Source organism: Sceloporus occidentalis, unplaced genomic scaffold (genome assembly GCF_023333645.1).
Source record: "Sceloporus occidentalis isolate IW3139 unplaced genomic scaffold, rSceOcc1.0.p SCAF_55, whole genome shotgun sequence".
NCBI classification, from domain to species: Eukaryota; Metazoa; Chordata; class Lepidosauria; order Squamata; family Phrynosomatidae; genus Sceloporus; species Sceloporus occidentalis.
Window position 1 is genome coordinate 1,317,890 of NW_028317035.1, and position 15,714 is coordinate 1,333,603.

A 15,714-nucleotide genomic window follows, 5' to 3' on the forward strand; every position below is an offset into this window, starting at 1 on the left:
GCAAACTAATCCTGTTGATCTTGGAAGGTGGAAAAAGCCTTCTCTGAGCGGGAATCCAGACATAGGCCCAGGAACACAGTCTGCTGAGAGGGAATGGTGCTGGAATTCCAATTCAGAATGCAGCTGAGCTCCTGCAAGATGTTGATCCCTCTGGCAAGGTGACACTGTAGAACAGGAGCCGAACGGGCATGGGACGGGAACCAGAGCCTTTAGATCTGCAAACTGATCTATGGCAGACAACAGGAAGGCCTGCTTCGCCCAGTCTTGAGGCAGGTGGGAAACCAAAAAAACGCTCTGGAGGCCTGAGAAGAAATTGAAGCTGGTAACCATGAGTTACAATAGTTCTCACCCAGGGGTCTCGAGTGATGGAGAACCAACTGTCTCTGAAAAACCTGAGCCTCCCTTCCACAGAAATGGGGCTGGCATCATGCGGCGCTCTTGGGGTCCTGGGGTGCTTTGGTGAAGGGGAACCTGTCAACTCTACCCCTCTAACGAGGGGGTCTGCCCTGGAAGCCTTGATCCCATGAAGAACGAGAGAATCTGTAACCATAGCCTCTGGACTGGCCTGGGACTTTTGGAAGCAGGTCTTTGCTGTGGCATCTAGTGTTTGTCTTCTCCAAAAGGGACTCCAGTTCTTCACCGAACAGTGTTTTACCCTTAAAGGGGATATTAAGCAGTCTGTTTTTAGAGGAAGTATCCGCAGCTCAGGCTTTCAGCCATAAGGCTCGTCTAGCAACAGAGAGCACAGAAGCCCTGGCCGTCATTCAGATGGTCACGATAGAAGCATCACAGAGAAAGTCCACATTCTTGAGGATAACATCTCTAGAGGTTTTGGCGGCAATATCCTCCTGAATCTGTGAAAGCCAAATCAGAGGTGACTCCTGGCTTGAAAACAGAAGCCTCAAAAGACTTCTTAACGACTGCTTCGGCTTTCTTTTGCATAAGGTGAGAAAAAATGTGAGTCATCTTTGAATGGCAATGTGGTTCTTCTGGAGACCCTCATAACCGCGGTATCCATCAGTGGAGTAGCACAAAACTGGGCAAAGTCCTAATCAAAGGAAATAAACGCTTAACCCTTCTCTCCAGGTGATGCCATTCCTGCTTGATAATATCAGACAGGATGAACTGGAAAAAAGGCTGAATGCTTGGAGAAACTGGCAAAGAAGGGGTCACTCTTCTGGGTAGCAGTCTCTTCTAGATGCATAGCAAACCTCACAGGTATCGATTTCCTCCACTGGCAAAAGAAAGGAACTGTCTTCCCGGATTTCACCCTCTTCAGATGAAAACTCTTCCACCTCAGGATAATCATAGTCCGACAACTGGGGCTGGCAACACAGGAGAGTGGGATCTTGCACTGCCGGGAGGTGAGGACAGGAAGACGCAGGGTCAGCTTGACGAAAGGCAGAGAATGTAGACTGCATCTCCTCTTTGAGCCAGGCCAGAAACTCTCTTCCTCCAGCCGCATCAGAATCTGCAACCAACTTCAGGCAAGCGGTGGACAGATTCTTCCTGGAGTCTTGCAAGGCTTTGTGACAGAGCATTGTGCATGTTTAATTTTCATTAAAGCCTTCTTAGGCTTGTCCTCAACAGAGGGGGGCTCAGAATTATCAGGAGCCGGCATGATAACTCAGGATGCAACAGCACCCTAGAAAAAACAAACAGCAGGAACTGAAAGACCAAATTTACCTACTCACCCATTTGTTTAAATAGCCTGTAATCAGGCTGCAAGCCGCAACAGAGACGAAATGGCGCCAACATTTTCAAAATCGGCTGAAAACGAGGCTTGAAATGCACTGCCAGAAGTGCATAACGCTCCCGGCCGGAAGCAGGAGAACCACCAATGACGGACGACGTCATGGAGCTCTGTGAAGCCGCACCGCGGCATTCAAGTTGCCCTGAACTCCCAGAAACAGCTGTGTCGCCCGAGAACAGGAGCAGGTAAAACCCTTTTTAAAGCTTGTTTGTTTTTTTTTAACTGACCGACTGGATTAAAAAAGGCGTATATCAGGTTCTGCCAGAATCAGAGGAACCCAAGTATTTTGGTTAGACACATACTTTTGAGGGTATAAGGGCCTGAATTAGTGGACAAGTTATTTCACCTCACTCTTAAAGGTTGTCAGTGTGCCACTATATGACTCAGTCAGCTGCAAGAAATGTGTTAGCCTCTTCAGCCATTTAGTTGTGTGCCATTTTCACAGCAATAAACTATTACTATAACAGAGACATGGTTGGATGATAGCTATGACTGGGCGGTTAACATACAGGGTTATAGTCTATTCAGGAAGGATCGAAAAAAACGAAAAGGGGGAGGAGTTTGCCTTTATGTAAAGTCCAGCCTAAAGGCCACACTGCGGGAGAATATATGTGAGGGAAATGATAATGTGGAGTCATTATGGGTAGAAATATATGGAAAGAAAAATAATAAAATACTGATCGGGGTTTGCTATAAGCCACCAAATATAATGGAAGCAGCAGAAGATCAATTATTAAAGCAAATAAACAAGGCAGCAAATCACAATGAGGTGGTTATTATGGGGGACTTTAACTATCCCGACATAAACTGGGAAACAGAGACCTGTGAATCTCATAAAGGAAACCGGTTTCTGACTATAAGTAAGGATAATTATCTGTCCCAAATGGTACAGGACCCGACCAGAGGGGGCGCCCTACTGGACTTAATATTAACCAACAGACCTGACAGAGTAACTAATGTGCAGGTCAGGGGGCATCTAGGAAATAGTGATCACAATATGATACATTATAACTTGTCCTTCAATAAGGGAACTCTTAGAGGAGCCACAAGAACCATGAACTTTAGGAAGGCAAAGTTTGATCAACTAAGAGAAGCCCTTAACACTGTAAATTGGGAAAATGTCCTCAAAAACAAGAGTACAGACACTCAATGGGAGATTTTTAAGGATATCTTAAATTCTCACTGTGAAAGGTACATACCGTATGGGAATAAAAGAGTCAGGAACAAGAGAAAACCAATGTGGATAAATAAAAATGTAAAGGGGGTAATAAATGGCAAAAAAAAAAAAAAAAAAAAAAAAAGGCATTTAAGCTACTAAAACAGGAAGGCAGTGAGGAAGCACTAAAAAGCTATCGGGAAAAAAATTAAATATGTAAAAATCAGATAAAAGCAGCAAAAGTGGAGACAGAAAGACTCATTGCCAAAGAGAGTAAGACAAACCCCAAAATGTTCTTTAACTATATAAATAGTAAAAAGGTTAAAAATGAAAGCGTTGGCCCCTTAAAAAGTAATGAGGGAGAAGTTATAGACGGGGATCAGGAAAAAGCTAATCTATTAAATATATTCTTCTCTGCTGTATTCACAGAGGAAAATGAAATGCCAGGTAATATACAGCAGGATGAGATAACTGCCCCAGTACATGTCGCCTGTCTAACCCAGGAAGAAGTGCAGTGCCGCCTAAAACAAATCAAAATAGACAAATCACCAGGTCCAGATGGCATTCACCCCCGCGTTCTAAGGGAGTTAAGTAATGTAATAGACAGACCCCTATTTCTAATATTCAAGGACTCTATAGTGACAGGGTCTGTTCCCCAGGACTGGCGCATAGCAAATGTTGTGCCAATATTCAAAAAGGGGACAAAAAGTGACCCGGGGAATTATAGGCCTGTTAGTTTAACTTCTGTTGTGTGTAAACTGTTTGAGGGTTTCCTAAGAGATGCTATTTTGGAGTATCTCAATGAAAATAAGTGTATGACTCCATATCAGCATGGGTTTACAAGGGATTGGTCCTGTCAAACTAACCTGATCAGCTTTTATGAGGAGGTGAGCTCAAGACTGGATCGGGGTGAATCGCTGGATGTCGTATATCTTGATTTTTCCAAAGCATTTGATACGGTGCCACATAAAAGGCTGGTACATAAAATGAGAATGCTTGGGCTGGGGGAGTTACTGGCTCAGTGATAGGAAACAGAGGGTGGTTATTAATGGTACATACTCTGAGTGGGTTACTGTTGCTAGTGGGGTACCACAGGGGTCAGTTTTGGGTCCTATTCTTTTTAATATATTTATTAATGACCTTGTAGAGGGATTGTATAGTAAAGTATCAATCTTTGCAGACGATACTAAGCTCTGTAACGTGGTTAACACAATAGAGGACAGTGCACGATTACAAATGGATCTGCATAGGTTGGAGGCTTGGGCTGGGATGTGGCAGATGAGGTTCAACACAGATAAATGTAATGTTATGCACATGGGGAAGAAAAATCCAGGCTGGGAATATGTATTAAATGGGAAAACACTGGGGACGACTGACATGGAAAAGGACTTAGGAGTTTTAGTTAACAGTAAATTTACCTGTAGCGACCAGTGTCAGGCAGCTGCTGCTAAGGCAAATAAAATCATGGGGTGCATCAAAAGGGGCATAGATGCCCACGACAAGGAAATAATTCTACCACTGTACAAGTCACTAGTCAGACCACACATGGAATACTGTGTACAGTACTGGGCACCAGTGTACAAGAAAGATATAGTGGAGCTGGAGAGGGTTCAAAGACGGGCAACCAGAGTAATAAGGGGAATGGGAGGACTACAGTACCCAGAAAGATTATCAGAATTAGGGTTATTTAGTTTGGAAAAAAGACGGCTTAGGGGGGATTTAATAACTATGTATAAATATATAAGGGGACAGTACAGAGATCACTCCCAGGACCTATTTATACCCAGGACTGTATCTATAACAAGGGGACATCCTCTACGGTTGGAGGAAAGAAGGTTTCTACACCAGCACAGACGGGGGTTCTTTACAGTAAGAGCGGTGAGATTATGGAACTCTCTGCCAGAGGAAGTGGTTATGGTAAACTCAATAAAAGAGTTCAAAAGGAGCCTGGACGTGTTTCTTGAAAGCAATAATATTACAAGTTATGGATATTAGATTAATAGGGACAGAACGTTGATCCAGGGATTTATTCTGATTGCCATATTTGGAGTCGGGAAGGAATTTTCCCCCTGGTATGGGGCAATTGGCATCTGCTTCATAAGGGTTTTTTTGCCTTCCTCTGGATCAACACAGTAGGGACACAATATGTATATAGGTTGAACTTGATGGACTTTGGTCTTTTTTCAACCTTATGAACTATGTTACTATGTTACTATGTTACTATAAACAGTATTATGTTTTATATTTCTCCCAACTTATGACTAAACCCACTATAAGAGAAACCTCCCAACCTAACATTACCAAAGAGAATGCCATCCCAATTGTCCCTAAGGATCATTGTTTCCATGATGGCAAAATCACAACCTAATTTGCATAAATGGGCTCACAGAACCTAGTGCAAGACAACCACATGCGCCCATCGGTTGAGTCCCAAGGATAATGTTGCCACATATTAGTAAAATCAGTAAGTTGAATGTGCTCAATTCACCTGCAGTCTCCCAGTTTTTTCATAGTACATGCAAATATATTCTAGATAGATAAACAGACTTACCTGAACATGAGCAGGTGCACCCAACACATATAGCACAGCATCACTGATATTACCAGAAGACAGGCACTATAAAGTACAAATACAGGTAAACTTAACTAAATACAAATGGAGGTTAACATATATTTACACATTTCCAAGACCTTCATTTGGGGTTTGGAGCCCACATCATGCAAATGGCTGTACCATCTAACTGACCTCCTTTCAAAATTAACATAATAGTAGCAATGAAAACATGATTAGTGTAATAATATATGTACCAATGATTTGAAAATAAAGTACATATACAGAAAAAGAGAATATGAAACTGTAATTGAACATGTTGCTTAATCACCTCTCCCAAAATAGTAAATGTATTTACTAAAACTTACTGGCCTCCCTGCATACAAGTTCTCCGAATTGTGTGGGTCTTTATCAAACAGCCTGTAAGCAAACTCTGTTTCCACACCACCAGGTGAGATGCTCTAAGAACAAAACCAACAAAATCATAAGGAGTACAGTTATAGTAGGTACATTCCAGCCACCACATTCCATCACTTCAATGAATGATACCTGAGTTTATCTTTAATTACAATGGAGGGAAAAACAGAATCCCTCCCCCCTATGCATTTGCCTCAACCCCCACCCCCAGCTCCTTGGCTTTCAGGAAAGGAACTTGGCCAATGCTTGCCACTGAGCAGGGGTGCTATATTCACCACCAGCGAACTGCAGGGTTGGTGATCATAGAACTGTTGGAGAAATACCCTGATTGTCTCTGGCCAGCCCAGGGAGTACAGAACACTGGGAACTGTAAATGGCCACTATGTACAGATGGTCTAGCCAAACCTGATGTCATACCCCTCAATTGGCATTCCCAGTTTGGATTGTTGGGGTGTATGCTGAATGTTTAACAGCATCTTGTGTTTACCATATATTTATGTTTATTCTTTCGCATTTCAGATTACCCCTAATCCCAGTTGTTACACCTTTGTATACAATGTAGATCTTGCTTTCTTCTCTTCATTCACGTATTAAAGTAAAACTAACATTTACTATTATGCTGTAAGAATGTCTATTGTGCTTCTTCTGCACCGTGTTTTAAATTGTTGCTTTGCTCTATCTCTATGGTTAGTGCCTCATACACTGTTTGATTTAAAAATATGCAAGAGGAATCCAGGAATGGTTACTTACAGTTACACGAATATGGCTGTTCAACTCCCTTAGCTCTTGTCTGATCCCTTCAGTCAGCGCAGTCACGGCATGCTTTGTGGCACAGTAAAAGTGAGCAAAGTTGAAACACTGGTATATGTGACCAAGGATGCTAAAACATGATAAATGAATACTATTAGCATTGTTAACAATAATAGCATTTGTCATCTGTAACTACCTTCCCTACAACAAGGCTACTAAATGTATTTCACACTTTTTATTCTTGTTCCTATGTTTTTCTGTAGTAATGTGAGGCACCAGGTGGCATAGGTGGTAAAAGTACTCCATTTCTTTACATATGTTACAAAATACTTAGTGTAGACTTCATAAAGAAAATCAAACTTGACACATCACAGCTTTGGTGTATCCTGGTTCAAGGCTGTGACAATACATTTGACCACATTATTTGGCAACCCTGGGTCCTTAATTTGAACAATCACAATAAAACCAATGAACTGTTTCAGTTTAGTGCTTTACCTTTAGCATTCTAAATAAACAGAAATTCTAGTGCAAAGCTTTAAAAGTGATGAGCAGTTGTCAAACTTCATACCAGAATTGGTCTTAATGAATAACCACGTTTTATCCAAAAAGACTGTATAAACATGCCCTGATTACAGATGTACTAAAAATACAGGGTTAAATTAAAAATCAGCTAATGAAAATTGAAATAATAATGAATAATGAAAAAAATGTCAATAACATATTACAGTAAAATAGATATTGTGTTTTATCACGCTATGATAGTCTGTAAGCAATTTGAAGAAATAAGATAAGTTCCATGTAAAAGTAAATGTAAGTGAAATTTATTATCAGATTAAAGGACCAATGAATACAATACTTACCTTTCCATAGATTATTTTGTAAACATTTTATAATCATATATGGGAGTGTGAAACCCCGCCACTAAAGGTTCTGTGGGGCTAACATCACCACAATATGTGGCTAGCTTAGGTCCCACACTAACACACCTACAGGTATGGTCATAAGTCACACTCCGCATGCACACTAATGGAAAACATTTTACTAACATTTTTTCACCACAGAATTGACAATTAAATTTTGTCATACATTATACCTTATGCCAGAAGAATACGTTTTTTCATTAACTGAAAACTATAGTACTTGTCGCGAATTAACAGGTATACAAATTATGCCTAAAATGCCCCTAGCCATGCCTTCAAAACACAATATTATATTTCTATGCATTGAAATGTTGACAGGACAGGGTAATTACAGGTTATCTGATATTAAGAAAAATAAGCAGTATATTTAAAGCTGTACAAACATTTCAGAAGCTTAGGCTTGTCACGTTCTGCCCAGGCTGCGGAGCTGCATATCTGTCTTGTTTCAGTTTCCTGTTTTGCTTCGATCCATTCCTGGATTTCCTTTTGCTCTGTTCTGATCTTACATTCCTTGTTTCTGCTTCAGCTCTTTGCTTCAGCTCTGTTTCCTTTATAAGGTGTGCCCCACCTGTGTGTTCTGTTTGTCTAAGTCTGCAGTCTAAGGTATGTCTCAGTGCTATGTGTTTTGATTACGTTTGGTTTGTTTCGTACCACTGTCAGCAGGGATTAGCGTTAGGACCCACCGTCATTGGAGTACTTTGGAGTAGTGGTGGGCTAAGCATACTATGGCCATATCATGTGACGGAATCTCCAATTGTTATCAAACAGTCTTAGGCTAGGTTTCCACTTGGTTTTTTTTTGCTAAAAACGCCCATAAAAACGCCAATAGCGCCACCTGGCGTTTTTTTTTGTGAAAAAACGCTGCAGCCAGATGTTAGCTGTTCTTCAATAGGAAATCGCACAATGCCATATCCACTTGGCGTTTTTCTGTTTGGCGTTTTTCCAGTCCTCTTTGCCGTTTTTCTGCTTTTTTGGGCTCTGTGGCAGTTTTCAAAATCGCAGCATGTTGACACTCTGGCGTTTTTTGCAAGGAAATCTTGGCGTTTTTCTCCAATAGAAGTCTATGGAGAGAGAAAAAATGCCATGAAAAAGCCATGTGGGTTTATTGCCTTGGCGTTTTTATGGTGTTTTTTCCACAGTTATAATGCAGAGGATGGACCCAGTATCTGTGTGTCCTACGAGAAATAGGGTGGAAACAAACAGTTTCACACAAAACAAAGTTCATATTGAATTCTACACCATTTGGAACAAACATGCCATTACAAACAAACATACGCGACGCATCAACTGGATCCTGCGTGCCAAAAGCAACAGCAAACAATTTGCACCATCATTTGGGGCCAATCTTCCTAGAGGAGCAGACATTCGGAATAAAGCATGCCTTACAAACCACAGAAAAGTGACAAAAGGGTCCGCCGGGGCGTTTAAGTAGAACTCTACCAAGTAAATGACATCAGGGGGCAGCAGATACTTGCCATTTATCCTAATCCCTTTTTAGCTCGGTGAAACTTCTAACATGTAAAGGCTGGAAAAACTGCCTAAGGTCAAAAAAAGCAATTTCCACAGAAAGGCTAAAACGCCAGAAAAAACTCCAGAAAAAACGCCAAAACGCAGGAAAATGCAGTGGCAGTTTTCTTGGCGTTTTTCATCAAGAAAAAAACGCAGGACAAAAACCCAAGTGGAAACCTAGCCTTAGGCTAGTTTCTGTATTCATGTTTGTTTGTCTCTTATGTACCTTTGCCCTTCTCCCTTGTATCATCTGAGGATTCTGGTTCCTCTCTCCTATCCCTTTGTCCTAGTTAATATGGCCTAGGAGAAGCGTCCGAGGATTCCGGCTCCTCACTCTTCCCCTGTGTTCCTTGCCTTGTTCCCTGTCCTTTGTTGTGCCCTGTATCATGTATATCTTGTCTAGTAATTTTTATTCCTTGTCTGGTTCACTGTAGTGCCCTGTAACATGTATGTCTTGTCTGGTTATGTTTCGTGCCTGGTCTCCCTCTCCCTTGCTTGTTATGTTTCTGCTATACCCCTTTGCTTAGCTTCCATACTCCCAGCCTGCAGCATCCTGCACGTGATTCTAGTGATCTGCTTCATGCCTGCTCCAGGGTGCCTGCAGGATATCACTTCACTTCATTCTGGACTTCATCCGCTGCCATATCAGGGCGCTGGTGTTTGGCTGCACAACCCTAGGTGCTCAACTCCTGGGTGAGTGTGGTCGCCCTGCAACCAGGCCCTGTCCATCTCCACTACTGCACTGTGACTCCTGCATACAATCTTCGGGCACGCTGGGTCCTTTCAGTCATCTGTTTGGACCCAGTCTGTGACAAGGCTATTGAATACAATTACATCCTATGCATATTTTGAAACTGATGTGTTTTTTTTTACTAAATATCTTAAGAGCCGTTAGACAATGATGTGGTAATGGCAAAAGAAAAATCCTCATGGGCGAAAATACATTTGGTGTCCTATGTTGTAAAACGACTTTATGCCTTGATGGACAAAGCTTTTTGCACTGGAAGACTATGCAAGGATGTGCCGTATACCGCTTCTCCTTAGCAGGGCCTGTCTTTGTTTCACAGGACAGATGCTGAATTAGGCTTTGAGTCCCAGATTTTATTATTCCCAGCGTTTTTCATTTTGCATGTGCACATGTTGGAGTTCCCACCAACACTACTACAAATACTTGGTATGCGGTATATACGTTTGCAGCAAAGCATATCTATATCTTTATATATTCAAGTTCGGAAGAAATTCGGAGGAATTTTCCCATTAGAAACAAAAATTTGTCACTCACCCTCATTCACTCCTGTATATCCTCTTTCACACAGGGGTATAACAATCATGGTTGCAAACATCTCAACTGTGACCAGGCTAGCCATTCCTGGGCGACCCCTGTGACTACTTGTCTGTATCTATAAAGCTGCTAGGTACAGGTTATACTGACAGCTAGGGCACATAGAGTGTAGAGAAACACACAAATCCTGCTGGTAACTGGTATAGACTAGGGCACAGCCAGACTGCTTGAGGGCAAAGATGGCACAGATAAGCTTTTGGTGGGGAAAGCTGGCAAGGGTAGACTGTTTGGGGCACTAACACGTTGTTTGGGACAAAGATAGCACAGACAAACTGTTTGTGGCAACTGACAAGCTGTTTGGTGGCTAAAGGTGGTGCAGACAGGCTGTTTGGGGCAAAGATAGCACAGAAAAGCTGTTTGGGAACACTGAAAAGCTGAGTAGGGCATAGATGGCACAGACAAGCTATTTGGAGGAACTGCTAAGCTCTTTAGGGACACAGATGGCACAGGCAAGCTGTTTGGGCAAATATGGCAAATACATGCTTATCGGGCACCTGACAAACTGTGGCATAGATTGCACAGGTAGGCTGTTTGGTTACACTGATAAGCTGTTTGGAGGCAAAGATGGAACAGGCAAACTGGGACAATAGCAAGCAGTTTGGAGGCACTAACAAGTTGGTTAGGGACAAAGATAACACAGGCAGGCTATTTAGAGGCACAGAGAAGCTATTTGGCACTGCTAAGCTGTTTGGGGGTGCTGTGGTTTTCTAGTTACATCTGTGCTCTCACGTTCTCTCACACTGTCTTAATGTCCCTTACCTCCTCTACCGACCACTACTGTGTGCCAATCTCCATTCCTGCAGTTTTCTCACTTTCACAAAATTGCGGAGTTTTCGGACACAGCCTCTCCCTCGATTGGAAGAATGGGGAGAGGCTGTCCCCATGGCTCCACCCTTTGGCAGAAGTTCTATGAGAGCCTAGAATGTTTCTGGCCCCTTTAGTACTTTCACAAAAGGGTGAAGCCAAGGGAACAGCCTCAGCCTCAGAGGGTATGCCCACTGACCCCAACCTTTTGCTGAAGTGCTCCACAGTGCAGAACCCAGACACGAACCAGAACAGGCGTCTGGGACACTGGTATAGCAGTCCACAAACGAAGCCGAGGTCAAGGATTGGAGAAGTCAGGATAGCCGTGAGACGTAGCCGAGGTCAAGGATTGGTGAAGTCAGGATAGCCGTGAGACGTAGCCGAGGTCAGAACCAGAACAAACACGATAACTGAGAAGCACGAGCAGAGCCCAGAGAACAAGCAATGAATCTGCTCGTGAGTTATCCTTTTTGTTCTGGTTCTGACCTCAGCTACGTCTCACGGCTATCCTGACTTCACCAATCCTTGACCTCGGCTACGTCTCACGGCTATCCTGACTTCTCCAATCCTCGGACCTCGGCTTCGTTATGTGGACTGGCTATACCCGTGTCCCAGACGCCTGTTCTGGTTCGTGTCTGGGTTCTGCACTGTGGATCCTCAGTTACTGATCCTGACCATTCCCCGGCCGTTACAGTTTTGACAGGCCCTTTATGGATCCCGCGGACCTCAGTCGTTTTTCATCTCGACATGAACAGCACAACCAGATCTTGGCTTCCCATGCGTCTCACTCCTTACCCTGGAACAGAAGCTGGACACTATGACTGATCTTCTTCAGGCTCTCTCCTCTCCAGCTGCTCCTGCTCCAGTCCTGGGCCTCTGCGCCAGAGGGTTCCTCCCGGTACAAGCTCTCCGGTCAAGCCCCCCAAGATGCCCATGCCGGACAAGTTCTCTGGTAATCTGCTCGAATGTAGGGGGTTCCTCAACCAGTTGCCAGCTGCATTTCAGGACCCAGCCTCAAACCTTCTCCTCACATGCTACCAAGGATGCCTTCATCATCAATCTATTAAGAGGGGATGGCAGGGAAACAGGAAGCTCTACTTACCGAGAGCTTCTTTTCCCTGCCAATCCCTGGTGACACTTTGTTCCCTCCCTTCCTTTTTTTGTTGCATCATATTTGTTTTCCTGTGTGGTCTTTGTTATTCACTGGGGATATCAGGAGGGGAGGGGCCTTTAAATGTTTAGAGTCCCGCCCTATCTCAGGTACGGAGGAGGAGTCTATCCGTAGTGTCGCCAGGGATTGGCAGGGAAAAGAAGCTCTCGGTAAGTAGAACTTCCTGTTTCAAGAACGAAAATGCACTGTGTGCAAGCACAGTCAAATACTTCATTTTGTCACCAACATTTTTAATGATATTTAAAAAAAAAACCCTACCATAAATGGAAAAAATGTCTGCTGCAGTCCCTGTATATCAATAATATATGGGAGGTGACACCAAAGAAATACTGCATCCAGTGTTTCTGGCTGCCAGCATCTCCCTAAGGTAAGTAAGGTTTTTCTTTTCCTTTTCAGGTTAAATGTATGCATATAAAAAGTATTTACAATGTACTTTCATATTCATGTATTTTACAGGGGAGACCCTGGGACACTGGAGTGTCCATTTAAATCCAGGAGCTGGATTCACTTGTCAGAGAGAAATCTATCACAATTGAATAGATATTCTTCCATAGCCTGCAATGGAATGATTACATAAGAAAACTGATTCATTTTATCTCAGTTAAATTAATTTTCATTGCCAATATCTGTCACGTTCTACCCAGGCTGCGGAGCTGCATATCTATCTTGCTTCAGTTTTTCTGTTTTGCTTTAATCCATTCCTGGATTTCCGTATGCTCAGTTCTGATCTTTCATTCCTGGCTTCTACTTCTGCTCTTTGCTTCAGCTCTGTTTCCTTTATAAAGTGTGTCCCACCCGTTGGCCTGACCACTGGAGAGTGGCAGGAACTAAAAATCTATTCTGGACAGGGGGTGTAATGGTAAAGATGCTCAGTGGACAACCTCCAAACGCCGCTAAGCTTAGGCGTTTCTGCTTCTGAGGGCAGGAGATGACTCTGTGGCCCTTCCGGCCACAATACATACATCCTACGGCGTCTTTTCTCCTCCTCGGACAGATGTAGAATTGGGTAAATGTCCATGGGTTCCTCTGCAGAGGCTGTCACGCTGACAGATGGAGGAGGTGTGCACACAAAAGGATGGAATGGAAGAGGTTTTCCACCCCGTTCTCTCTCCAATTTACGCTCTTGTCCTCGGGCATCCAGTTTGAGACAAAGGGCTATAAGATCCTCTAAGTCCTCGGGAATGTCTCGATAGGTCAGAGCATCCTTCAAATTGTTATTAAGTCCCTTTGCGAAATGCTGCTCTCAATGCCTCATTATTCCATTTTGTTTCATACGCTAAGGTACGGAATTCCACAGCATACTGAGCAACAGTTCTTTTACCTTGCTGCAAGTCCATCATATACGTCTCTGCATTGTCGCGGCGTCCTGGAGCATCAAAAACAGCCCGAAAGGCTACAATAAAGGAATCAGCGTTATCCAATAATGGAGAGTGCTGCTCCATGAGTGGTGAGGCCCAGGCCAGAGCCTCCCCTCTTAATAGATTGATGATGAAGGCAACCTTGGTAGCATGTGAGGAGAAGGTTTGAGGCTGGGTCCTGAAATGCAGCTGGCACTGGTTGAGGAACCCCCTACATTCGAGCAGATTACCAGAGAACTTGTCCGGCTTGGGCATCTTGGGGGGCTTGACCGGAGAGCTTGTAGCGGAGGAACCCTCTGCGGCAGAGGCCAGGACTGGAGCAGGAGCAGCTGGAGAGGAGAGAGCCTGAAGAAGATCAGTCATAGTGTCCAGCTTCTGTTCCAGGGTAAGGAGGTGAGACGCATGGGAAGCCAAGATCTGGTTGTGCTGTTCATGTCGAGATGAAAAACGACTGAGGTCCGCGAGATCCATAAAAGGCCTGTCAAAACTGTAACGGCCGGGAATGGTCAGGATCAGTAACTGAGGATCCACAGTGCAGAACCCAGACACGAACCAGAACAGGCGTCTGGGACACGGGTATAGCAGTCCACAAACGAAGCCGAGGTTGAGGATTGGAGAAGTCAGGATAGCCGTGAGACGTAGCCGAGGTCAAGGATTGGTGAAGTCAGGATAGCCGTGAGACGTAGCTGAGGTCAGAACCAGAACAAACAGGATAACTGAGAAGCACGAGCAGATTCATTGCTTGTTCTCTGGGCTCTGCTCGTGCTTCTCAGTTATCCTGTTTGTTCTGGTTCTGACCTCGGCTACGTCTCACGGCTATCCTGACTTCACCAATCCTTGACCTCGGCTACGTCTCACGGCTATACTGACTTCTCCAATCCTCGACCTCGGCTTCGTTTGTGGACTGCTATACCAGTGTCCCAGACGCCTGTTCTGGTTCGTGTCTGGGTTCTGCACTGTGGATCCTCAGTTACTGATCCTGACCATTCCCGGCCGTTACAGTATCTGCCGTTCTAATCCCACATTTTAACAGTCTGTGTGTAGTCAGTGGGAGAATTGCACTGCTCATGTGTGACAAATGAAGTGTCAATCTGTTGTGACATTGGACAGGACAATTGGTAAGTGGCACATAACTCCTGTGCAAGGACATAATGTGGGGCACAAAGTATTAGTACATGTACCACAACGCAAAGAGGTGAAAAAATACACTTAAGCTCCTCTAAACTGACCTTGAGTTTCTATCAGCCATTGAACTTCAAGAATCTCCCTTTTTGTCTGGGAGCCACAGTACTCTCACATCCTAAGCACCATGTGGCTAGGCATCTTTCTTACGAAGGAAACAGAGGAAAGAAGACAGAAGAACAAGATGAGCACTTCAGCAAAAGGTTGGGGTCTGTGGGCATACCCTCTGAGGCTGAGGCTGTTCCCTTGGCTTCACCCTTTTGTGAAAGTACTAAAGGGGCCAGAAACATTCTAGGCTCTCATAGTACTTCTGCCAAAGGGTGGAGCCATGGGGACAGCCTCTCCCCATTCTTCCAATCGAGGGAGAGGCTGTGTCCGAAAACTCCGCAATTTTGTGAAAGTGAGAAAACTGCAGGAATGGAGATTGGCACACAGTAGTGGTCGGTAGAGGAGGTAAGGGACATTAAGACAGTGTGAGAGAACGTGAGAGCACAGATGTAACTAGAAACCACAGCACCCCCAAACAGCTTAGCAGTGCCAAATAGCTTCTCTGTGCCTCTAAATAGCCTGCCTGTGTTATCTTTGTCCCTAACCAACTTGTTAGTGCCTCCAAACTGCTTGCTATTGTCCCAGTTTGCCTGTTCCATCTTTGCCTCCAAACAGCTTATCAGTGTAACCAAACAGCCTACCTGTGCCATCTATGCCATAGTTTGTCAGGTGCCCAATAAGCATGTATTTGCCATATTTGCCCCAAACAGCTTGCTGGGGAATAATAAAATCTGGGACTCAAAGCCTAATTCA

The 15,714-nt window shown here is 43.9% G+C and overlaps 1 protein-coding gene across 1 annotated transcript in view; it reads right to left on the minus strand.

Annotated features, from left to right (window-relative positions):
* Window positions 1-1,169: 1,169 nt before the first annotated feature.
* DHRS11 (dehydrogenase/reductase 11) overlaps window positions 1,170-15,714 on the minus strand; it is a 116,797-nt gene continuing 102,252 nt past the window's right edge. The window contains exons 7-9 of the mRNA XM_089492261.1: window positions 13,962-14,250; window positions 13,695-13,766; window positions 1,170-1,354 (exon numbers count right to left, since the gene is read on the minus strand). Coding sequence (XP_089348387.1) covers window positions 1,170-1,354; window positions 13,695-13,766; window positions 13,962-14,250 — 546 coding nt within the window. The remainder of the gene's footprint in view (window positions 1,355-13,694; window positions 13,767-13,961; window positions 14,251-15,714) is intronic.